This window comes from Amblyomma maculatum, unplaced genomic scaffold, assembly GCF_055883805.1.
Source record: "Amblyomma maculatum isolate TAMU_Amacu unplaced genomic scaffold, ASM5588380v1 scaffold_13, whole genome shotgun sequence".
Classification (NCBI taxonomy): domain Eukaryota; kingdom Metazoa; phylum Arthropoda; class Arachnida; order Ixodida; family Ixodidae; genus Amblyomma; species Amblyomma maculatum.
Genome location: NW_028146738.1, coordinates 22,587,529 through 22,613,364, shown reverse-complemented (window position 1 = coordinate 22,613,364; position 25,836 = coordinate 22,587,529). Strand labels below are relative to the sequence as shown.

At 42.2% G+C, this 25,836-nt stretch overlaps 1 protein-coding gene across 3 annotated transcripts in view; it reads right to left on the bottom strand.

Annotated features, from left to right (window-relative positions):
• Positions 1 to 25,364, bottom strand: part of Tsc1 (tuberous sclerosis 1 protein hamartin) — an 87,590-nt gene extending 62,226 nt beyond the window's left edge. Inside the window, exons 1-10 of one of the 3 annotated variants that reach the window (XM_084585941.1) lie at positions 25,121 to 25,363; positions 24,877 to 24,992; positions 24,455 to 24,558; positions 24,012 to 24,161; positions 21,901 to 22,048; positions 21,525 to 21,691; positions 15,659 to 15,732; positions 8,415 to 8,593; positions 4,806 to 4,919; positions 3,895 to 3,977 (exon numbers count right to left, since the gene is read on the bottom strand). In XM_084585941.1, coding sequence (XP_084442067.1) covers positions 3,895 to 3,977; positions 4,806 to 4,919; positions 8,415 to 8,593; positions 15,659 to 15,732; positions 21,525 to 21,691; positions 21,901 to 22,048; positions 24,012 to 24,161; positions 24,455 to 24,558; positions 24,877 to 24,973 — 1,116 coding nt within the window. In that variant the 5' untranslated portion in view covers positions 24,974 to 24,992; positions 25,121 to 25,363. Of the gene's footprint in view, positions 1 to 3,894; positions 3,978 to 4,805; positions 4,920 to 8,414; positions 8,594 to 15,658; positions 15,733 to 21,524; positions 21,692 to 21,900; positions 22,049 to 24,011; positions 24,162 to 24,454; positions 24,559 to 24,876 lie in introns of all 3 variants that reach the window. The other 2 variants (XM_084585940.1, XM_084585942.1) reach the window with 2 other exon arrangements.
• Between the last annotated feature and the right edge of the window lie 472 nt (positions 25,365 to 25,836).

Here is a 25,836-nt window from a genome sequence, read left to right as displayed (position 1 = left end):
ACAAAAGCATCCCTTGCATAAGACTCAAAGGCAATGAGCTGATCAGCTGTTGACCGCCCAGCTTTAAAACCAGCTTGATTTTGATGAAGAAGACCATTGTATTCAAGGAAATGGAGAAGGCGACGATTTACCATTTTTTCAAAAAGCTTGCATAAACAGCTGGTTAGTGCGATAGGCCGATAATTAGCAGCAAGTGTGGGTTTTTTTTCGGGTTTTAATATGGGGATGATGATCGCTTCCTTCCATGCTTTAGGAAAGCGTCCTGTGGCCCATACTTTATTATACAGGCAGAGTAGGGTTTCAAGAGTGTCCACATGCAAGTGCCTGAGCATTCCATATGTGATCTTGTCAGGACCTGGTGCTGTGTTACCACATGCGTCGAGTGCAATCTTCAGTTCCTGCATGGTGAATGGGCTATTGTATCCCTCTCTGGATGGTCTTTTATCATGTGTGTGCTTCCTCTCCTCTCTTGCCTTGTGCCGCAAAAAGGAATCTGTATAGTGTGGTGAGCTAAATATGTATTCAAAGTGTTGCCCTAGTGTGTCTGCTTGGTGTTCAAGAGAGTCACCACTGGTGCTGACAAGGGGTGTTGGGATTGTGCTATATCCTTTGAGTGCTTTTATCCTGTTGTGAACTTTGTGTGCATCAGAATAAGAGTTCACAGAAGAAAGGAATGATGACCAGCTCTCTCGCTTGGAGATGCGTCGAACATGCCTGCCATTTGCCTTTGCACGCTTAAACGCTATTAGGTTTTAGGCTGTGGGGTATCGGCGTAGTTTCGACCATGCCCTGTTTTGAGTTTTACGAGCAGTCTTACATTCTGCATTCCACCAGGGTCTTCGTTTATTTCGTGGCTTACTTGACGTCTGTGGAATGTATTTTTCTGCTGCCTCTATAATGTGCAGCGTGATCAAGCGCTGAGTTTCATCAACGCCTAAGTCAGTAACTGATGAACAAGCCAATGATGAGTGTTCCCTGAACATCTCCCAGTTGGCTGCGTATTCTTTAAACTTTCTAGGATTAGACGCATTTTCATTTTTATTACCAGCATACTTTACAGATATCGGAAAATGGTCACTTCTATATAGATTGTTAATTACAACCCACTCTGTAGCTGCTAAGAGCATTGGGGAGCCAATAGCTAAATCTATGGATGTGTATGTGTAATGTAATATGTTGTATGTTGGCTCTTTTGTGTTAAGTAGGCATGATCCAGAGGACAATAAGAATTTTTCGATTAGCACACCTCGGGAGTCCGTTCTTGTACATCCCCATAATGGATGATGTGCATTAAAGTCTCCGACCAGCAGCCATGGTTCTGGAAGTTGATCAATTAGCTTTTCAAAACTTTCGCTACATAACCTATAATCTGGAGGAATGTACAGAGAACACACTGTTGTTATTTTACCAAAAATTAATGCTCGTATTGCCACTGCCTCTAGGTCTGTATTAAGTGAGATGCTTCGGCATGGGATTGATTTTTTATTACAATGGCAACACCGCAAGAGGGGCGAGTGCTGCCTTGCCTATCCTTCCTGAATATGTGATACTGCTTGAGGAAACTTGTGTCTGCTGGTTTTAAGTGGGTTTCTTGCAGACAAAATATGTTTGGTTAATGCTCGGCAAGGATTTCATATACATCATCCAGATTATTTAGTAGTCCCTGACAGTTCCAATAAACGATACTCTCAGTAGCCATTTTTGCAAGTGCGGGATGTGGATGAGACAGTGGGTTTAAGACTCGCCGCCTTTATCAGGTGGCTTAACTGGCGTATGTTTTTTCAATTTGAAGCGGTCCGATGGGCACCGCCTCTCATTGGCGGACTCCCTAGGTGCCACTGACGCTGCGGAGTCCACGCTCACCTCCATCGGGGTTTTCCAGAGGAACCAAGTTCCTCTCAGGTGTCTTTGGTGTCCCGGACGTCTGGGAGAAAGTGACCTCCGGGATTGCAAAGATTGGGGCAGCCGGTGGCTGCTTAGTGAGGAGCCGTGGTGGGAGCACGTCAGCAGCATTGCACTGTGTGCCCACCATTACTAGACGCGGCCTGGCCCCTCCACGGGCTGCGTCAGCATAGGGAGCAGAGGAGAGAGCTCTATGTTTCTTCCGCGCCTCTCCGTATGATATATTCTCGGTAAACTTCAGATTGATCACTTCCTTTTCGGCCTGAAAGGCCACACAGGACCGTGAGTATGCAGAGTGTGTGCCCTCACAGTTCGCACATTTGAAGTCAGTTGCATGGTCATGTGCGCTGCATTTTGCACAGGTAAGGCGTCCTCGGCATGTCTGGCTACCATGCCCGTACCGCTGACACTTGAAGCACCTGCGGGGGGGCTTGGTATGTACGGGCTAACTTTGCATCGGATGAATTCTACATTGATGTATTCAGGAAGTGTGCTCCGGTTGAAAGTGAGGACAATATGTTTCGTTTTTATTTCTTCATTCTTTCGCCTGATTGTTATTCTTCGTACTGCCCTTACACCTTGGTTCTGTAGGCCCTCAAGGAGATCTGATTCTGTTTCATGAGGTCTCGCTCAGAAACCACTCCCTGGCAGCTGTTAAGACTGCGGTGGGGCGATACCTGAACGTCAAGGTCAGCAAATGTCTTTGTTATGAGGAGTTTGTCAGACTGGATTTTGTCTGATACCTCTATTAGCAAGTCACCAGATCCTAGTTTTTTCGCTTTATAGTTAGCCCCAATGATGGCCTTCAGCAAACTGGCTATCAGAAAAACTGATAGCTCATTTACAGGTTTAGACTCTGACAATGAGCGCAGGACAAGAAACTTTGGGAAGTTCTCAGTTGGTGTCGTGATTTTTTGTGTCACTTCGGTGCGACTCCTTTTCGGAGATTGATCAAGTTTTTTTGATGAATGTTTTTCTATGCATTATGGGTGGTCTAAGGGTTCCATATATTTTGTCGCCTCTGTTTCACCCTTATATGCAGAGGAAGGTCCCGGAGCCCCACACCTGGTAGACAGGTGGGGAGCCCATCGGCCGAGGCTTGACCACGACCTCGACAGCCACCGTTCACGGTTTCTTCCCTCAACCTTTCAACCTATCGCCACAGTACGGATTACAGCTTCGGTATGGGGGCTCAGGGTCCATGGTGGCGCCAAGCACCAACACCTCATTACACAAGGTGCCCCTGTGGGGCACAGGTATTCCTTTATAGAGTCACGAAGCTGAGTTCAGGAACAGGAATTGCAAATTTTTCTCCCCAATTCTGAAGTGGCAACTTCAAAACTACAACTCATCTACGATGGGCAGGGTATAAGAGAAACCAATGCCATAAATTATAGCAAGTTTTGTGCAGCAAACTTTCTTGAAAACATTTTGACAAAAGATTGCATAAAGTATAAAATAAGAAGCCAAAAAGTTGCTTTATGCAAAATTAAATTATATATTTGAAATCAGCCAGCAAAAACACAAGTTCTATCAACCCTCTATCAATGCAACCACAATAATCAAAATTTTGACAGTTATTTTTCCCCCCAAAAGGAAAAAATAGCACCACTCAAAAGGGCACTTCTACTGTCTGTAATTTTCAGCATTACCAGCTAAGAAACTAAGTAAATATCTATGAGGCTTCTTTACTGTACAGTGCAGCTCACTAAAGTGTCTGGTAGCAGTTGGGACGTGACCAGTTCAAGATGCCTTAAATGAACGTCAATATTTAAAGGGGGCTAGTTGGTTGTTCATAATAACTAAAGGAGTGCGCTAACTAGACAAAACAGACCAACGGGATTAAAAAATTGTGTCTAGTGTCGTGTAAATTTTTTATCCTGTTTGCCTGTTTTGTCAAGTTAGTACACTTCTTTAATTAATTATCATTACATGAGACAAGTTACCTTGAACAACATGCTATAAATAAATGCTTCATCCACATCATCATACCTCCTCACAACCTGTTTCCTCCGGTGTTGCTTCCACAGCAAGATCGAGAGGCAAACCAGCTTCTGTACTCTCATAGGGTTTTTCTTGGAAAGACAAGGAAAAAAAAAATTAAATATATTTATCAACAGCTTTATAACAATAAAAATTCCAGCATGAAACATAGAAGCATAAACCCTGATGTGAAAAAAAAAAAAAAAAAACAAACAAACAAACTAACTTGCTTCTTAACTGCAGAAGGTGATCATGCTTGAGAATAAGCAAATGCCCATGCTTCAATAGCATGCATTAGTTTCACTGCACATGAATGTCAGCAATAGGCTTCCAATTATATCTGATGCTTTCAGACATCCACATAAACGACAAACGCTTTACCATTCCCCTCTGCTCAAATTCAGACACCTGGAAATTTCAAAGCATTGAAAGCAGCTGCATTCAGAAATGAAGGGAGTTGCTTTCAGTAGTACTGGTTTTGTGGGAACACTAAAGGAGCGTAAATGCCGTAAATGCAAGTAAACAGAGCTAAGACAAGCTGAGGGCAACACGCTACCAGAAAAAGACAACACTTCCATTAACTGTTACTTTTTAGTTGGTAAGCAGGTCTTCTGTGGCAGCCAGCACAAGCCTACTGCTTCCATATTGAAGAGATGGAGGCCACTAGGTTATTATCAAACTGATAATGACTTAGCTAGACCAATAGCTTCTGTTTGGCAAGGACTACAGGTAGGTCTTGTTTGATCCCAATTATTTGGCAACATCGTTCAGCCATGGTTAACCTCCCTAGTTTTGACTGGTCAAGATTCTGGAAAAAGAAAGGTTTACCTACATGGGAACAAATACTGCAACTAAAAGAGAGCAAACATCACTTTACAGCTGCTAAGCAATTCTAGCTACGGGACAAAACATGCTCTCACCACGCGATAGTGACCTAGAGTAACCGACTGCTCTCCAAGAAGAAGCCAGGTCACATGATTCCACAGGGCTCCAGCAAGGTGTTGATAACACCGAAGATGCTATTAAAGGCTCCACTGCATACAGATGCATCCAAAGAGGCAAAAGGCAGTTGCACTTTACGTTTGTCTTACAAAAAAAAGCAACATACTCTCAGGGTTATATGCTGGTCCTTGACCTTCACTAACAACATTAAACGAATATGACATAACGCCTCTCAGGACAATGACTTCCCAAGCCCAAATAAAATGCTCCAGCAAAGTCAACAAGGCACACTGCTATATCTAAAGTTAAAGCTCAGCTACTTTGGTCATCTGATGAGAAGAGAGAAATCACTGTAGGGAGACTTGATGTTGGGAAAGGTTGAGGGTCGCCGGAGAAGGGGTAGGCAGCGATTGCGATGGTACTGGCTTAAAAGCTTAAAATTTCAAAGAGCATCGCATTCCTGCTGCAGCCTCCAGAATCCTTTCCTGAAAAAGCAGGCAAGCTCAAATCACGAGAAAAAATTTCCCTGGAAAAAATTCAATACAAATTAAACATCAAATCAAAGGCAGCTGGTAAATGTGCTCAATGTGCAGAACGAATATTTTCGAGATTTTGCCCAAAGCACAACTCCTTGGAATGGAACCAGTTATTTATTATTGATTTTTAAAAACTGTGCAGTATTAAACCCATTTTGGAGCAATAAAACAAGAGTTTTGGAGCATGTTTCTAAGGTAAAATTCGTTTAATAACTGCAACTTTCTACTCTTGACATACAAAAATATCCAATTTGGTTCCTGTTTACTTAACGTTCAATACTTTTTTGATTATGCATGCATCTCTGGCAAGACAAGATGAACAGTCAAAACATGTACATACATATGCTGAAAATAATACAAGTGATCAGAGAAACAATTTGAAATAAACTAGCAGCAAATGGAATGCTTGCTTCTAAACTTTATAACTGAGCGTTAGGGTCGACTAAAAGCTTTTGACTACCTTTACTTGATAAATTCAAACTTTGGTGCACTCAAGTACTACCACTATTCTGGAGTTCGCATCAATCAACAGCACATTTCTGCTCTGTATTTTGTGCATGTCACCTTTGAATTAAAACCTGTGCTGGTAAATTCTTCGGCACCGGTCAGTAGTGCCTTCAGGAATAGACAGCACTCAAAGGTAGGCTTTTCCAATAGCAGATTCTTTACTTCACTGGATTCTGCCAGTGGCTCCTCGCATTTTTCACATGGGCAACACTGGGGTTTCCTTAATTTTAACATGTTGGCAACAGGCCCTGTACGGCTGTCCAACACCCTTGAGAAGGTTTCTAGTGATTGGTACCTGATGTAGGCTTGACACGCTTGTTGTTAACGAAGAGGATCGATGGTGAGGTACCTGCTTGTTCTCACAGCAGAACCATCAGAACAACTCGTGTAGTTTTTTGTTGCCGGACAAGTTTCCTAACGTCTCGAGGAAGTCCACGGTGAATGTTCCCTCACAGTTCTCACTTCTCTCACTACCGACAATTCAAAAGGCTGGAAGAAGGTGCTATATCAAGTGCACAGAACATTTTTTCGCAATTTACTTGTGAACAATCATTTATGCGCTCCATGTGATTGTTCCCTCACAGTTCTCACTTCTCTCACTACCGACAATTCAAAAGGCTGGAAGAAGGTGCTATATCAAGTGCACAGAACATTTTTTTGCAAGTTACTTGTGAACAATCATTTATGCGCTCCATGTGACTGTTCCCTCACAGTTCTCACTTCTCTCACTACTGACAATTCAAAAGGCTGGAAGAAGGTGCTATATCAAGTGCACAGAACATTTTTTCGCAATTTACTTGTGAACAATCATTTATGTGCTCCATGTGATTGTTCCCTCACAGTTCTCACTTCTCTCACTACCGACAATTCAAAAGGCTGGAAGAAGGTGCTATATCAAGTGCACAGAACATTTTTTCGCAAGTTACTTATGAACAATCATTTATGCGCTCCATCTGACTGTTCCCTCATAGTTCTCACTTCTCTCACTACCGACAATTCAAAAGGCTGGAAGAAGGTGCTATATCAAGTGCACAGAACATTTTTTCGCAATTTACTTGTGAACAATCATTTATGCGCTCCATGTGATTGTTCCCTCACAGTTCTCACTTCTCTCACTACCGACAATTCAAAAGGCTGGAAGAAGGTGCTATATCAAGTGCACAGAACATTTTTTCGCAAGTTACTTGTGAACAATCATTTATGCGCTCCATGTGACTGTTCCCTCACAGTTCTCACTTCTCTCACTACCAACAATTCAAAAGGCTGGAAGAAGGTGCTATATCAAGTGCACAGAACATTTTTTCGCAATTTACTTGTGAACAATCATTTATGCGCTCCATGTGACTGTTCCCTCACAGTTCTCACTTCTCTCACTACCGACAATTCAAAAGGCTGGAAGAAGGTGCTATATCAAGTGCACAGAACATTTTTTCGCAAGTTACTTATGAACAATCATTTATGCGCTCCATCTGACTGTTCCCTCATAGTTCTCACTTCTCTCACTACCGACAATTCAAAAGGCTGGAAGAAGGTGCTATATCAAGTGCACAGAACATTTTTTCGCAATTTACTTGTGAACAATCATTTATGCGCTCCATGTGATTGTTCCCTCACAGTTCTCACTTCTCTCACTACTGACAATTCAAAAGGCTGGAAGAAGGTGCTATATCAAGTGCACAGAACATTTTTTCGCAAGTTACTTGTGAACAATCATTTATGTGCTCCATGTGACTGTTCCCTCACAGTTCTCACTTCTCTCACTACCAACAATTCAAAAGGCTGGAAGAAGGTGCTATATCAAGTGCACAGAACATTTTTTTACAATTTACTTGTGAACAATCATTTATGCGCTCCATGTGACTGTTCCCTCATAGTTCTCACTTCTCTCACTACCGACAATTCAAAAGGCTGGAAGAAGGTGCTATATCAAGTGCACAGAACATTTTTTCGCAAGTTACTTGTGAACAATCATTTATGCGCTCCATGTGACTGTTCCCTCACAGTTCTCACTTCTCTCACTACCAACAATTCAAAAGGCTGGAAGAAGGTGCTATATCAAGTGCAAAGAACATTTTTTCGCAATTTACTTGTGAACAATCATTTATGCACTCCATGTTTTCTTAGGTTATGAAAATTTTATATGTATTAGGATCTACGCAAGATGCATTATAACTCTGCCACCAGTGTGCTTTCATCGTTTCGACGAAGGCGGCCCCTATAGCATGTACACGCAACTCACAGCGTGCCACCATCCTGCTGTGCTTCTCATGGTCATTTAATCAAATTGTGTAGGATCACATTTTTTGTAGGCAATATCATTATTGGCCCACTAGGCGGCAAAAGCCCATGTTCTGCTAAATTTGTTGGCAGAACATCAAAGCAGTCGGTCTGGAGCAGTTTTGGAGCAGGAAACGCAGTTTGGAGCAGAATGGAACAATTGTAACAGCACTTGTACTCTTGTTAGATGAAATTTTCTGGTCCCTTTCAAGAGAACGCAGCAGAGATGGTATTGAACAGAGGACAAAACTGCTCTTCTCATGGTACCTTTAACAAAAGTCCCCTTTAGAGGCTGCAAGAGGGGCACAGGCGAAGTTGCACTGCTTCCACCAGCAGCCATAGGTGGAGGCGAAGGACAATCATCGTCATCTGTCACATGTTCCTTTGGATCCAGGGTGAGATGGCCGCATTCCATCAGAATGTCATATGGCTGCATTTTCTTCCACCTGCAGGAAGCACACTATGAGCACCTGCTTCTACCTGGAGCTCCGTTCCGGCCGCCGCTTAACCCCTACCACCATCGTACCAATAGGGGAACGCCACTGTTTCGGGTTCTTCCCATTCCACCCCAGCTCCCCTTGCCACTTGGAACATGAGCAGTCACCATTACGACCCTCAGATGTTTGCTGGTCTTTGCGGCCACGACGCCAATGACTGGCTTGACAGCTACGACCGGGTCAGTGCTGTAAACCGGTGGGATGACTCCCTTGAGCTCGAAAATGTGTCCTTTTACTTGAAAGATGTTGCCAAAACCTGGTTTCTGAAGCACAGATCGACGATTCAAGATTGGACCACTTTCAAACAGAAGTTACGCAAAATTTTCTGCACTACTGCTGTTCGAACGGAGTCTGTCAAGAAGGAGCTGGATGCCAAAGCTCAACACTCCAATGAGACATATACTTCTTACGTAGAAGACATTCTTGCACTTCGGTGGCGCATTAATGCCACCATGCCAGAGGCCGAGTGGGTTTGGCATGTCCTTTAGGGGATTGGATCTCTCGTTTTCAATGCCCTGGCCATGCAGAACCCTACCACCATCGATGCCGTCATCTACACCTGCCAACGCCTCGATGAACTCCAGTAAATCCTGCTCCAACCTGATCAGGCTTCCCTTCCTTTTTACCACCAACTCCGACCTCCATGCTCTGGGAGATACCAATCGTCATCACTTAGAGTTGTTCACTTTTATCTCAAATGCAGAACGCCACTGTACAGGTGTTCATCAGATAAAACTACTGCGATGCAAAAAGGGTCGACAGTTTTTTCAAGCCCATTTGATAATTTGAGCTTTCGGCTAATATGGACATTTTATCTGTTCCCTTGAAGGCCGAATTAATGACAGTTTACCTAAATCAGCAATGATACGACAGCTTTAGCCGGTTTCATGCAGGCTCTTCTTGTACAAAAACACTGCTATATAGGATCCTGCACAAAATTAGTACTGGATTTTTCAGTAGGGTTATACGCTTCTGTGCAATTCTGGTTTAAACTTATTAACAAATACCATGTGAATTTTGAAATAAACAAGACGAACAATGTATATGTATTTTTGAGTTTTCCTTCGCTTTCACTTACCAGATAATCGATATTCAATTCGATATTCGTAGGCATTTTTTCTCCATATTCATATTCGATTTGTATTAGAAAATTTCAATATTCGTGCACTCCTAGTTTATAGGTTTCTAGTGATTAGCACCTTTGATTAATTACCCCCTTAAAGCTTCAAGTATGCTTTTGTCTGATGCAGGCTTGTTATTAACAAAGAGGCTCGATGATGAAATACAAGCTTGTTTGCACAGCAGAAGCATTAGAACAACTTGCGTAGCTCTTTGTAGATGGACAAGTTTCTCAACATCTTGTGGTAGTTTGTGGCATCTATTTCACTTGCTGCTCTCGCTTCTCTCTCCATCAGCAATTCAAAAGGCCGGGAGGAAGTGCTACGTTATGTTCACAGAGCCTTTTTTAGCAATTATTCCCCTCCGATCGGTAGTGGCTCATTTAAGATTCAACTGCAAACAAACACTTAGTATGTATGCTTTATGCTCCCTTTGTTTATAAAAATTTTATTTGTATTAGGCCCCGTGAGAGATACATCTGAGAACCAGTGTGCTGTCTTTATTTTGATTATGGGGACCCCCATTGCACAGATGTGTGACTAGCAATATGCCACCAGCCTGCTGCGCTTATCACGGTTAAACGGATTGAATCAGATTGCATTTTCTCTAGGCCCACTGAGTGGCAAAAGCCCATGCTTCACTAAATTTAATGATAAAATATAAAGGCAGCCAACTTGAGGCACTTTTGGTGCAGCATTAGTGTTTTGGAGAAGGATGGCAAAGGAAAAGCAATTTGGAGCAGACTGGAAGGATGGAAGTGCTGCTCTATAGCCGCATTTCCATCCCTGCGTTTTCTCAAAAGGCTAAAACCACATATATTGGGAGCTCATGGGCAATGATTGTCTGCTTTTGAGTGAAAACCGCCCAAAAATGACTATTTTTCCGTCATGATGTACTGCACGTCAACCATTTGGAACACCAAAGCAGAACTGCTCCAAATGTAAGGCACCGCTCTTTAGCACACCGGTAGCACATGAACAAGGCAAAATGTTTTAACTGGGTGAATTTAAGAGAAACCATGGTACAAACTAAGAAGCTTTGAAATGCATTGAAAATATATACCCTGCGAACCAAAATTTTTAATTTTGTTTGAATTTACAGAAAGTATGAATTATTAGAGTTTGAATTATGACTACTTTAGGCCATACACTTACTTGGAAGTCACATACTTTGCACATATTTGCAAGCACAGGAACTCAAGTGTGCATATGAATGGTTCTCCAATCTTTCGGAAAGCGCTGGCGGCATTAAATGTCCTCCACATTATTTACAAACTCTATCTCAGCCAGCTTTGTCACATTTTATGCACACTTGTGCTTCCTTCACGCAGGCGTAATTAATCAGACTCAGTCGCCTCCACAACCCTTGTGATCATCAAGCCTTTGTGCTTGCGACATAGCAATTCTGCCTGGAGTGCGCCCAAACCCTTTGCTATCCCTGCCCAAACTTCAATTTTTAAAACAAACAGCCAAGAGCCGGGGCCTCCATACTGCCCAACTGAAATGAATGGCGAAATGCAAACACAGCAACTACATCCAGTCACACCCATCAGGCAGAGAAAATCCTGCCTAGCAGCTATTTTCAGTGCTGGCAGCTGCACTACCCGAGAGTTTCACACTTTACAAGAGTGGCTCTCATAGCCTGAGTTGCTTTGGGACGTTAAACCCCACAAGCCAAACCAAACCAAACCAAGAGTGGCTGTCTTTTATTCAGTCCAAATATCAGACAGCAAGTCATCAAAGGCTGTCTATGTGTCACCAATGTACACACGTGCAGCTTTAGCTCTCCTCATAAGTTGTCACTCATCAATGCGCAGCAGAGACGATATCCTGGCACTGTGATACCCACAACGCTTCGAAAAATTTCATAAGTGCCTCCATAGCGGGTTTAGAAAGATGCGCCATCATTCTATAATGTATTTCATTAGCACGCTTTCTTTTTCAAAGTAGGTAGAACTCTGATAATTCCTTGGTTCGTAATTATACAGTTGCATGGTACATTTGTGCTACAACTTGTTATTATCGTCTATGTTGTTGTATTTTGTATTTTAGAAAAAATTTCGTATAATGTAAACACGATTAAAAATGTGAAAAATTATTAATCTAAAGTGTATACCTATTCCAATACACTTATTTCTGTACCAAAGGTTATCAGAAAATATGTGTAAGGAGAGAAGCTGATATTACAAACTCGTTCCCCAATATTTCTTAATGTGATCAAACTGTTTATGGACGATACGTGATTTTGCAAGGAAACCTTTCCAGCACTGTGGCAAACACACCATGCCCAGGCTCCCGCCTATTTGAAGTTTATAGGGTACTGTTAAACCTTGATATATTGGGGTCGGTAAAACCTGCAATTTATTTCCTAGCATGCGGAGAATCTTCCATAACATTTTAAGTGACTGGAATAATGCATCTGTACAGTTTTGGTTTCACCATCACAGTCACCTTCTCAACTGCTAGTCCCCAATTACGTTGCCCATTTGACAATGCATTCGACCACGTGAGAGGGAGCTGGAGAAATGAAGGCCGGCGATGGCGGGTAGCACCAGCTTTCCTACCTCGGTTTCTAAACGTTGGCAACAGTGAAGTAAGTGCCTTACATCCCATCAGATGAAGTTAAACCAGATCCACGCTGCGCATCTTTGCTTCTTGCCACAAGCATGCACATTTTCGGTCACATGTGCAGCGTCTATGTAGCAAGTGAGATTGTCAGGCGAAAGGGTGTGCCGACCTTTTAAAGCCCTTTTAACCAGCTTTATGGGAACAAATAAATGCAATAATCACAGTGCAATTGCCTTTGAGCATAGATGGCACACTTCATCTGCAACATCATCTGTTGCAACACTTCATCTGCAACAGGAGATCCGTGCCAGCTGCATCTGGTCTCGCTAGCTGAGCAATACACAGATGCCAGTGCCACCTAGCAGATTCATCTGACTCTACAGTTCCCAAGCCTCACCTGTACTACCCAGATGGAAAAGCAGGCGGCATGCTCCTCCACCACCTGCATTTACATCTGCCACATACTCTATCTGCCTTCCAGGTGGCGCCCCCTTTCACATGCTAATGGCGAAATATTTCCTCGGGTCAATTTCAAGCCAGCAACGATATTTCACTAAATTTAACCCTTTCACTGCCGAGCTTTCTTGGAACTGCTGCGCACTCCCTGTCAGGTTTTTTTGCATGTTGGCCAGAATTTTTTTTTACAGCACATTTCTGAAAGCTTATGTTACCTTCTGTTCGCTTAGTTTGCCACTTGATGCTCATGAAGAAACCGAGCCAACCCCTCTTTCCTGGAAGAGCTACAAGCTGGAGGTCGCTGCTGGCAAGTTTGAATAGCTTATACCCTGAGCCCAATGCATCTACGAGACATTTATTTGGACACATGAAGGGGGATATTGTCCGTGCTGGTTTATCTGCATTCTCACAATGTACGACATTAAATTTTCTGGAAATTTTCTTTCTTGAGAAGACCTCAGCTGTTTCTTCAGTCCACCCAATTTTGCTGAGACGGCGATCTTGTAAAAAATCAGGAGACATAAAAAAAAACTGTATTGTTTGGCCGTAGTGCCAGCCACCCACCATGGAGCTACAAGGGGACCGGACAGGAACTTGATAGCAACCTGCCTAAGTGAGCTACATCCTAGCTATACCAAAACATGGCATAACTCAGTATGGTTCGCCACACAAGGTTGGAAGAATAACAAAACTCCGAAGGAAGGAAAAGACCGGAAAGATAAGAGAAAGAAGATAAAGTGAAAGATGAAGGGGGTAGATAGGAAAAGGCGACTGCCGATTTCCTGTTTGGATTAGGCCAGAGGTGCAGTCTGCAATAAATGGGAGCCAAAGTGGTGTGCTGCCTCTTCCAAGGGGCCTTAAAGGTCCAAACTGTGGGCACCGGAGAAATCACAACAATTACCTTTTCCACAGACATAGCGAAGCCGCACACAGCAAAGCGTAGATGCTTGGTTTGGTTTATAAGGTTTACCGTTCCGAAGTGATTCAGGCTATGAGGGATGCCGTAGTGACGGGCTCCAGAAATTTCGATCACTTGGGGTTAACATGGATGCCTTGCTTTTCTCGTCCATTGAAAAGTCGCCGCCGCAGCTGAGATTTGATCCCGTGTCCTTGGGTTCAGCAGCCGAGCACCATGACTAGCGAGCCACCACAGCAGGCCATGGGTGCTCAGGGTCCATAGTGTCGCACAGTATTCACAAACATCTCCTTTAACAGATGCCCACCACAGAGTAATAAACCATTTAGCCAGCTCGTTATGACAAGGCTACTGACAAATCAAAAGGCATCCCCATCAAGTAGCTCTACATTATTCAGAAAAAAAAAAAAAATGCAACAGCTGCCAACGCAACAGGATTCTGCAAATATGCATTCCGAATCCTATGGCTTCAATGCACTCCAATTCCCATGGAAGCAAAAATAAAGGCAAGCCAATTAAAAGTTACACAAAGTCCTTTTGTTCACACGCACAAGCACTGTTACCATGTGATTGCCAATTCTCTGTGTGCTTTAGGTGTGCTATTCGGTTGCTTCACTTGAAATGTCTTCACCATGCTCATTTTTGCATTACCGTATAGTACAACTTAGGACCTGTAAAGGCTGTTTAGTAATTGTGTGGCTTCAGTTTCTTGTCAGATTCCTAAAAGGTTAATACCTTTAAAAAAAAAAAAAAAGAAATCTTACAAACAAGTCTCAGCTTCTTTAAAACCCCGTCAGCATTTGGAAGCAGCTAAAACCATTAACCACAAAATCTATCAAACTATTTCCCTTTTCCCCAACCGTGCATTTCAGACCTTTTAAAAAAAAAAAAAAAAAAAAAAAAGAGGGGATGTAGATGTGTTTTAATACACCATTACTGCTCAAAATAATGTGCCCATCTAGTACAAATTAATTAATCCAGGCTTTCATTTTCCAGTGATGTGCAAGTTTGGGCTAGACTCATTTCCATACGTTCAAAAGTGCAGAACTAGCACAGAACACATATAGGCAAATGCAGGTCAGTGGCATTTGTCTTCTCTAGTTTCTAGTGTTTCGTCCTAGTTTGCACTGTTTATTGTTCAACTGCTAGTTTTCCCTCCTCACCTCAGTCTTATATATTGATGTCATTTCAAGAACCAATTAAAGAGGTCAAAGTCAGTTCTGGTAGGAAGAGAGAAATGTTTGCAACAGAAATGGTCAGGAATTCACATCTGTCCCAGCCTTCCATCACTGACGAACCCATTGCAAAAATGCACACAATGTCATTGCGCTGTTCACTTATTCAGTCCCTGCTTATTTCCATCACGCTGTCATATAAACTCTGAAATCTCTTCCAAAACAAACCCTTACTTTAACCAATACATATACATACAACCTCCAGTGTTCACATTAATTGCCTCCGATTTCACAGTGCATCACTTGCATTATCAGCAGTTACATTAAGATTCCTGCAACAATTTCTACTTGAAGTACACACTACAGGTTGAAAAACATACTACTAGGACCATACATGTTGGCCAAACTTCAAAGTCCAATTAGTTAGCAATGTAGCAATGCTTATATGATCATCTGCCAAGCATTTCTCTATTTCTCATTACCAAATGAATCACGTTACCTTTACCGACACAAAAATTTTGGCACACAATATACCTTTACATTAGTCCTTTTTAGGAACCTTTCAATGCACCAATAAGGTTTAGCCAGGGTGTCTAGCAAACACCAATTTTCAAAATCCCTGACAATTCCAGGTTTTTCCGGTTGCTACACACCCTGGCTTAGCATCTATGAGCCCTAAACTTGACCTAAACTGCACAGGATTCATAACCGCATTAAGGAATGGGAGAACATTATATGTCTCACCAAAGAAAACACAGAAGGGCAGAAACAAGGTACAAACCTGGATGAACTCAGCTCAGCGTCTTTAGAAGCAGTGACTAGCAGGGGATGAACACGAGTTTTTTGAAGCAGAGGCTGAAAGAAAAGAAACCATGAGCAAAACTACTAGCAATGATTAACTAAAATCAAGCAAACCTAGACATATGGCTAGCACCAATCAGTCGATGATAAATACAATGCATTAGCATTCAGTAAAACATCACAGAAGCCATGTACAGCAGTGGCAGAAAATATGCATGTCGCAACCCACACAGCAGAAGACGTGCCGAGCGATGTGGGGGATCCTATAGCACTGCTTTACATTCCAAAGCTTAAAAAAAGAAAAAAAGAAAAAAAAAAGGAGATGTACACCTATGCAACATCACAGGAGAAAAAACTTCCACAATATGGTTCGTCTCTGGCACTTGCAGAAAACGAAAAAGGAAACAGCACAACAAAGTAATATCAAGTAATTTATTCAAAAAGTCAGTCAGCTCTAAGTGGACAAGAAAAATGTATCAGCAAGAGGTCAGAAATTTATGATCTGAACCTTCCAGTACTAGGTGACCCACTACCATATTCAAATTCAAGTTTTCTAAGTCCTATGCTTCGGCACTACGTTACACTACAATAACGCTGATATAAATGCAACACTGACACATTAACTAGTTCGCGCTTTCCGAAAAACTAAACAGTATGCTGCTCAGAAATATGAAAAGTTTAAGTAATAGCCATTTGCTGCAAATCTGAGGCAACACAAGCTCCACCGTTCATATATGAATGATGATTTTACGTGCGCTGCAAAGCTAAAATTTTTGTGCACTGAAGTAAAACTCTCCATCTACAAACTAGTTGGAGGTCTAGTGTTTGGTTTCAGCATAGTTTTATTTTTTTTTTGGCAGGTGGCGAAGCACATGAGATTTTTATCTGAAGTGCAGTGGAATGAATGGAGAAAGATGACGTTGAGATCGTATGAGGCTAAACAAAGAAACCAACGTCGATCTGTGATTCGTGCACTTCTCCTGTGGGTATATTTTTTTTTAATCGGAAAAGCAGCAAAGAGTTGGATAACGATTTTAAAAGTCCTAATTTCATTTTCGACAGTGATTCAGGTGTACATCGTATGAGGCTAAGCGAAGAAACCAATGTCGATCTGTAATTCGTGCACTTCTCCTGCGGATATATTTTTTTAAAATCAGAAACGCAGCTAAGAGTTGGAAAGCGATTTTAGAAGTTCTAATTTCATTTTTGACAGTGATTCAGGTGAACATCTATATGCCCTGCGCATCATGGAGTTTGCGGCGTCGCAAAACGCAGGCGGGGCTCCCGGGCGGACTTGCTCCTTGGGTTTCTATGCAGTTGAAGGTATTGACGCAAGAAAATTGTGATCGTTCCGTTCAATCATACGCTTCACGTGGAACTTGGGTGAAGTGTAGAAATAACTGTTGTGTAGTGGGGTGCTCTATTACCTATAAAAGCTCCCTGGGAACGCGCTTCTTCTAGTTTCCTGACTGGCCTTATGAACAGGAGCAACGACAAAAGTGGATTGTCTCTGGACGGAGAAAAAAGTTCTACTACCGTCTCGTTGCTTTTGTAATTATTTACTTGGTTGGTTGGTTTGTGGGGTTTAACGTCCCAAAGCAACTCAGGCTATGAGAGACGCCGTAGTGGAGGACTCCAGAAATTTTGACCACCTGGGGTTCTTTAACGTGCACTGACATCGCACAGCACATGGGCGCCTTGCTTTTCGCCTCCATCGAAAAGCTGCCGCCGAGGCCGGGATTCGATCCCGCGTCCTGCATCACTTTTGTGGGGCTGCTATGAAGTGTTAATTGTCCCATTACGTGTACCTCATCAAGCAGCATTAGTTAGTTTTAGCTGCTTTTTTTTCTTTAGTTGTATGCGAAAGGCAGTTGCACGCTTCTTGCCACACAACAGAGACTGCATCATGTGCACAGCATATTTTAATTTTTTTTTTTTTTTTTTTTTCAAAGTGAATGTAGCACGGATCGGATCATGTCTAACATGTGGCTTTGGATAGTTTCTGAGCACTTTATGCACATGCCTGTGTTTAACTGCTGGCTAGCTGGGAAGGGTTGCTACTGTACGCACGCTACTCGTTCGACATTTGGCACAGCTCCCTCAACTTCTCGCCTAGCTGCGGACTGTCATTCACTGCGTGTATTTGTGGAATGACGTGCTGTGCAAATTTTTTTATTTGCGCAGATATTTTGGTCTCTAGCTGGCATGAAGTCAGCACATTCGTGCACGTTTAACAGCGTTGTGATTACTTGATTACGACGCAAAAAAGCCCCACTTGTAATCGAAAATATATGTTCGGTTGGTTGGTTGGTTTGTGGGGTTTAACGTCCCAAAGCAACTCAGGCTATGAGAGACGCCGTAGTGGAGGACTCCGGAAATTTCGACCACCTGGGGTTCTTTAACATGCACTGACATCGCAATATATGTTCGCCTAAATTCATCCCTAACACATCTTGTCAATATCTGTTGACGTATATTTGCTTTTTTGCGAATTTAGTAAATATAATAGCCCCTGGGTGCCTACCAAAAACAGCAGAATCCGCAGCCAGCAGTCGCAACATACTATATTGCACCACTTTTCACGCATGAGATTCAATGGTTTAGGAACTCTTTGTGCACATCTGTGTTTACACAGACGATGCACGAGCCGCGAAGCATTGCTGTGCATGCTACTCCTTCTAGATTTTGCACAGCTGGCTCTTAAGTTTAGAGTTATAGAATGTCATTAGGTTAGTGCAGTTGCGAAATGGGCATGCTGCAGCTCTTTTATTTGTGCAAATAATGCTGTTTCTAACAGGCATGAAGCTGGAAGATTGCCACACGTGTCAAGCCTTTGCGATGGTAAGGTGCTAACTCTGTCCCCCGACTGGGACTTCTACTGTATCTAAATAAGAAGCTTTTGGCTGGAAAGTTATTTGGCATTTGCGATATTTTATTCATTGGGACTCATTTCGTAACTAATAGCTCCTGAAGCTTGCAGGACGCACGTTTGCATTCCTTTCAAATTTAGTTCAGAGTTCATGGGAGCCAACAGACATCAGTCTGCAGCCAGAATTTTGTTAATGACAACGAGTAAAATGACCCTAAGAACCCAGCATACCTACCCACAATATTTAAACAGCTTACAGATGGTCTATGGGAGGAGCATCTAAGAAGTAACAAGTGTAAATTTATTTTTGGTGGTTATCCAGAATTTAATTTCAACCTGGGCAATTAATGCAAGTTAGGTAATTGCATGGCACAAAATTTTCAAATGAAGGTTTTCACCTGTTACAGATCATCAGGCAAAAATACTGCGATGCCAGCTATAAAAAAAAAAAATGCGTTTGAAACACACATTTTAGCATGAAAGTTGAAGAGGCCAAACAATCACTGAATGCTTTACAGCTTTTTTTCATGTTTCATACCAAGAGCAACTTGCAACATGTATGTACAAGCTACGCACGATGTGCTCTCGTTATTTCAACAATGCATTACAATAGTGCTGAATTCAATAAAGATGGTGCAAATTATTTCAGACTAGTCCAGCATGTTTTCCTCTATACAAGCATGCAGCCAAAGTGCCTGTACTGCTCACCTCTCAACGGCCACTCGATCGGGCACGCGAAAGAGTCCCATGCTGCCCTCCAGAAAAATTAACTGAACCTATCAGTTTTCCTTCAAACACAGTGCAAGCGTGAGTATTGATTGATTTTAAAACGCAAAAGGAGGGATGGTGCTCATGATAAGCTTTATGGCGTAGCCGGTCCTGGTGACCCTTGTTTGCGGCAAGAATTTCACGTGAACGCGGGTCGGGTTGTCCCGCTTTGGACGAAAGTCTGACTGCGACTTTGGACAGACGTCCACTTTGGAGTAATTAAATTCATTTTCGGACGCTATCGCCATGGAAATAATTGCCATGCACCCACACAAATGGCAGATCACATGTGTGAACTTCTGCCACACTTGCTACTTCTGCTGGGGACTGTGTTCCGCCTGTGCTTCCCGCAGCCGCCGGTAGGGGCTTTCAGTGGCGCCCCTACAGGTGATGCGCGGGGCGTATACCTGGAACGGCAACTACTAGCTGAAAGCGATCCAAATTTCAGTTTCCGCTCACATTTGAATATATACATGAGATTGCTATACTTCCTCACTGTTTTATCTCTTTTTGATAGGGTTTCCAAAACCTACAGGTACTGGTCAGCTGCAGCAGATCAGCTGCTGCTGGTGCACAATAGTATCGACTTTCAGCCCAGACAAAACTTGTGCACCTGAACAATGATGCTGGCATAGCACTCAACCTAAATTTCTCCTTCTTTTCTTTTTTCTATCCATGCCATTTGTGAAAATAAAAATAAATATGCTTAGACATGAATTTTGGAGAACCCAAAGCATGGTCGTTCCAATGGGTATCGGTATTCAAAGTGCATTGCAAGTGAAATACTGAAGTTCATGGGGCTGAAGATTCCCCAGCAGAACCTGCCTAGAAATTTGGGAAATGTCTACAGTGGTCTGCTTCCACCACAGATAATCGCTCAAAGCTGCTTCACTACGTTGCCAGCACTGCTGCAAGTTTCAGACATGGATGATGCAAGCCAGACATTAAGAAAGGTCAAGTATACGTGGTGACTTGAGTGAAACTTAGCCACATCAAGCCAGGTTTAACCACCTAGCTTTCAGAGAAGAGTTCCCTATGTATTTTTACAATTTTGACGGCAAACCAGCATGCACTCCACCACCCTCCACTAAAGGCGCCGGCAATAAACCCTCAAAAGTTAAAAAAACGCAACTGTAAACAGTACTATGAGCAGACGACCAAACTGACAATAAATGTTTGCAGCAATTTAAAAATATTGCTATGAGAATTCGCAAAGGGCTTCACAACATAACATATTAGGCCCCTAGCACTTTAGCTTCCCGTATATTATTGGTGCAGTTAAGCGAATGGGCACATCAGAGTTGCAACAACCGCTGTGACAACTGGGTGGTAACCGCTGGTGCCAAGCAACATAAAGGAAAAAAAAAAGCATGGCAAATTTTTACAACTATGAAAACAGGCAGTGTAACACATTTAGTATACTCCCGAGTTTTTAAGTGAATTTTTTTTATTCCAATATTTACGTTTTTTTTTTGTCTGTTGCTTTTTTTTTGCAGCAAGTTTGCAGGCAGAGATTTCTCTTCACTTTATGCACAACGTTTAAACAAAATGTTTTGTGAATAACAGCCTGAGGGGTTAGTTCGTGCATGATGAAATGAAAGGCGATAATTCTTGTTTGTATTTCAGTATATGTTACAACAAGTTCGTAAATACATTTCGTTGACTAAAAGCTTTTTTTTTTTCCAGGGCCCATCAGAGTCTCCTTCTTTCAAGTTTCTCAAAATCCAGAAAAGGAAACAGATATGCAAGCCATATTTTCAGATTAAGAAATGGAGGCATCATGCCAGGTTTCACACATTCTGAAATATGTTGTAGCTTTCTTATTTCTTTACTCATGCTTTTTTTACTTACTTTTTTTCCTCAAAATGTTTGCCCTGAAGTATTTTTTCATGGTATGTGTAAGTCTCTATACTTGTTCCCATATATGAAAGAGAATCTAAGCAGCTTTACTTTCTTATACACTACAAGTACAGCAGGGTTGTTTCCATTCATTAACCCTTTGACTGTTTTTGCCGTACGGGTACTGCGGCTGCATTCTGTCCCGCGGCGTTTTTCGGAATATTCGACAGTCAAAGAGTTGAAAAAAATTTCCGAGAACCCTCAAAAATTCCATTTTTTTACGGTCCCAACTAAGTAAAACTGCGGCTAAACGCATTGAGAAGAGTTATAACAATGCTTAGGCAATCCAGACACTGTACAAAGCTCTTACCTGGATTGTCTGGGTGTAAACAGCAAGGCTTTCACGGCTGTAGTCTTGGTTGCCATAGTAGCCACGCAAAAAGGCAAGGAAGTTGCATGGGTACATGCCGTAGAGGTATTGAAACAAAATCTGCAAGGTCAGCTTCAAATACACCACATGGCCTTCGTGAACATGACCTGAAATCAGACGGTTCACTTTATATGAGCACTCGTTCAAGGCCTGCTTGGCACTTGCTATGAAGAAAAGTTGCTGTTGATCAGTACAGCGAAGTGTTGGCACACATTGCTCTGATGAGGAATGACACAAACGAGGTGCAACAATTCTTTTGCATTAATTCACTGATGCGAGTTCACTTAGAATGAGGAGCAGTGAAAAACAGGCTTACTAGGTTTCCTTGTACACAGAGCAGCCAGAGCTGAGAAAGCCTCAAATGTCTCTTGGAGGGCAGATGTTCCAAACTGCACAGGCAGCATTGGCATGAGACTGAAAATGATCACGCTGGCCAACACTATATGCACTGGATCTGTGTCACACTGCAAGAAGGGCAAAAAGTAAAAACTGCACTTACTACAGCACTCCCTTGGATGCTTTTGTTGGTTCTTGAAAGTTCATTTATATGATGGAATTTGATGGCTGCTATTATGCACCCATGACAGTCATCTTAACTTTTGCTAATGGTACAGGAAATATTTTATTCAAATTATAGTTAACCCTGCAAAAAAAAACCTACTTGCCTTAATCACATCCCCTCCCCTACCCCCACAAATTTCACAACCCCCCCCCCCCCCCCCCCACACACACACACAAAAAAAAAAGAAGCATCACAAATTTTGTAGTAGCAGTATGCTTGTAGGTCTGTATTTCAGTCATACATATCTAGTCCATAAGATTGATACACTAGTAAGATTAGATGAATGTGATACCATACAATGCACCAAATTCCAATATAATAGTAAATTCAACATCCATGAACCAATTAATGTATGCACTCTCTAATGGAATCAACCAAGTGGTATGAAATGGAGAATACAGGATCCATTATGCTGCTCAATTTCGTGCCTCAAATATACCACCCAAGTAAAATCTTTGGACAGCTAACCAACCATGCCATGTTACATCATGCAGAATTTTGAAAAAATTGATATATGAGTAGCGGCACTCATTAAGCAGACAAATGAAGTCAACAGCTGGCATAAATTGGTTTCAACCGGTAAGTGGAAACCAAATGAAAGCAGTAAGGAGGTGAACTGCCTAGAACAAGGGAGCATCAAATGTTGAACATCAGCTCGAGCACAAAAAATCCTGGAAATATAGTAATGAAGCTATTGCCAGTCACTGCATTTTTTAATGACTGAATGATTTTTATGTGCTAAGTCAGCACTGTAAAGTTGAGGCAGCAGAAAGAGAATGAGGACACCTTGGGTCAGAGGCATAGACCATGCAAAGGCGACTCTGGGGGCCTCCTAAAAGGGATAGTGGAGAGTTCTTGATTAACGCTCACCACCTAGGGTTTCTTTACATATGCAACAAAACCTCCATACAAGGAATTTCATTGCATTTCACCTTCCTCAAAATGCAGGTCATGACAGCTGAGATCAATCCTACAACCTTGTGTTTGGCAGCCAAAGGCCACATGCTCTGAGCCACCGGGGTGTGTTCAGTGCACTAGGAAGTAAGACTGGTGCTCCTCAAAAGCATTCTGTAACTGGGTAGTAGTGACTCTTCAAGAAAACTCACAACACAGCTGTGTAAACTATAAATTTAGCAAAAGCCAAGTCTTTTTTTTAAAACATGCCAAGATACAGAATTTCAGAGTGACATGCATTTTGCAGTTATAGAGCGCTCTTTTTACGCTTACACCATAAGACCACAACGCCAAACCCAAGTAGCTGGCCTTAAAAGCTGGTGTTGGAAAATGAGAGACCACTTCTACCCCATTCCACGGCTCTTACCCCACCGTCCTCAATGTGCGGTAACCCTCATCCCTTTCTCATAGTATCAACCCTCCGAATGGTTCCTGTAGCAACCACCCTCTGGTTATGCCTGCTACTACTACTACCACCACTACACAGATGTGAAACCCAGGAACAGGTACCTAAAAGCTGTTACTGTAAAACACTCTAGTGCAACATTACGCTCTGCTGCTGAAAAGGCAAGAAACCTAAAAGCTGTTACTGTAAAACACTCTAGTGCAACATTACGCTCTGCTGCTGAAAAGGTAAGAAACCTACCAATGTACCAGCACTAGATGCTTTTTCTTTCCCTGCTATATGAAACATCACCTAAGGAAGTGCTTTTAACCATCCGAGAATGCCATTTGTGCAACAACACAAGACTTATGTGCCGTGACTGCACATTTCTTCTGAGCAATGCACTGCTGCTAGTGGTTACCGACCATGAATGATAGTATTAGGAAGAAAAATAGATAGAATATTTAATAACATGGAAAACATAGATAACGCAGCTAGCATCTGTGGACAATTGCAAAGCACTCACCCGAATGACAGCAAGGATGTGACTTAGAATTTTGTGACTGGTGATGTGATGAAGCCAAGGCGGCTGCCTATGCACAATATTGGTGATGAGTTTAAGTGTATTGTGCCTTGTTTTTCCTTTAAGACAGTCATGAAGCTTGTCGAACAGGTACTGAAAAAGTGAAAGCAACCATGACCACGCATACAATATAGCTATTAAAGATAATAAACTGCATGGGAGGCATTTTTAACGCCTCCCACCATCATGCTCACGCTATTAGGAATAACTTTCTCCATTTGACAAGACTACAAACTCACAAGCACAGCTTCACTTTTATGACACGCTATTAGGAATAACTTTCTCCATTTGACAAGACTACAAACTCACATGCACAGCTTCACTTTTATGACATATACAGCGGCACAAAATGACATGAGTTATCAAACACTTCAAAAACAACAGACCTTGGCATTGGATTCCCTGATGGCAACCAAGACATCCAAACACCGTTGAGATCGTGATGACAAGTAGTATTCAACCAGCGTGGACAGGATTGGTGCATCTTTATCTGTCGACAAGAAAACAAATCAAACTGCGCCGGCACAGAAAAGGCAATCTGCCCGGCAAATAATATACACAAGTCAGTGATCAGGTACTCTATCGTCCAAAGATCAAACCAAGCCGAACCGCTCTCCAAAAAAAAAAAAAAAAAAAAAAAGGAAAAGAAACACTGGCCCAGTAGATGCACGCGAGAAACAAAAAAGTTCGCACACGTAAAGGAAGACATAACAGTTTTACACACCCACAAGCGCGACACAAGCTTTAATGAGGCAGACACGGTAACCGGCACGACAGTGTATACAATCGTAAAATAAATGTGGCCTACTGTTGGCAAGGCTCTCATTCACAAGTTGTTTCATTTCCTCCACGTCGCGGCCATCGTAGGATTCCAAGCTTGTGAATAACTCTGCTGGAAGAGCCATGACTTATTTGACGTTTATGCTGCATGAGGAAAAGCACGGTCACATTACAAACAGCTGGACCACAGCAGTGCACCACAAGTTCAGTGGGCTGTGCTAGTAGTTCGTCGGCGCCAGACTTCCAGAAACGAAAAAAATCAAAACATTTACATATCGTGACAGCAGTAGTCAAGTGCCGCTGTTGCGGCGGCTCGCTGAGGTTAGGAGTGAGCGCTGAAGCATTCTATCACATCACCTCGGACTGTACAAAAGCCAGAGTTTTATAAAAAGGTACAAATGCCGAGAAACATCGTTACTCAGAAAGTAAGTAAAGCAGCAAAGCAAAGGGCTTTCATGCTTTCATTTTTTTGCTCCTTCCGTGGCGGCACAGTGCGGTAACAGTACATACCACCACGGCCCTGTTTTATTTGTGCACTGTATTAGCCCGCAAACTTGTTGAGAACTCGGATTAAAGCTTAAAGAACAGCATATAATTACAACAGAAAAACTTTCCTTAATACAAATCATTGTAAAATACAAAATCCCCTTCACATAAATGCATACGTTTTTTTTTTCTCTCTTTTTTTCTAACTAAACTACGTTCTGTCGCGCCTGCATAACTTTTAGGATAGGTATGCTAAATAACCAGCATCGTTTTTATAAAATGTAGACATATAATCAATTATATGTCTCTTGTACACTGAAGTTGCATGTATTGTAGCGCTCCTAACGTATCTCCTTGGCGTTATCTTGTAAACAAGTCGAATCGCATACAGCTGCGCACAATACGATAAGAAGAAGCTAGAAACTGATGCTAACACACAGATGATATTTGCCAAATATGTCTCCCTTATTGGCCTGGTTAGAGCAATATGATTTGAGTGACG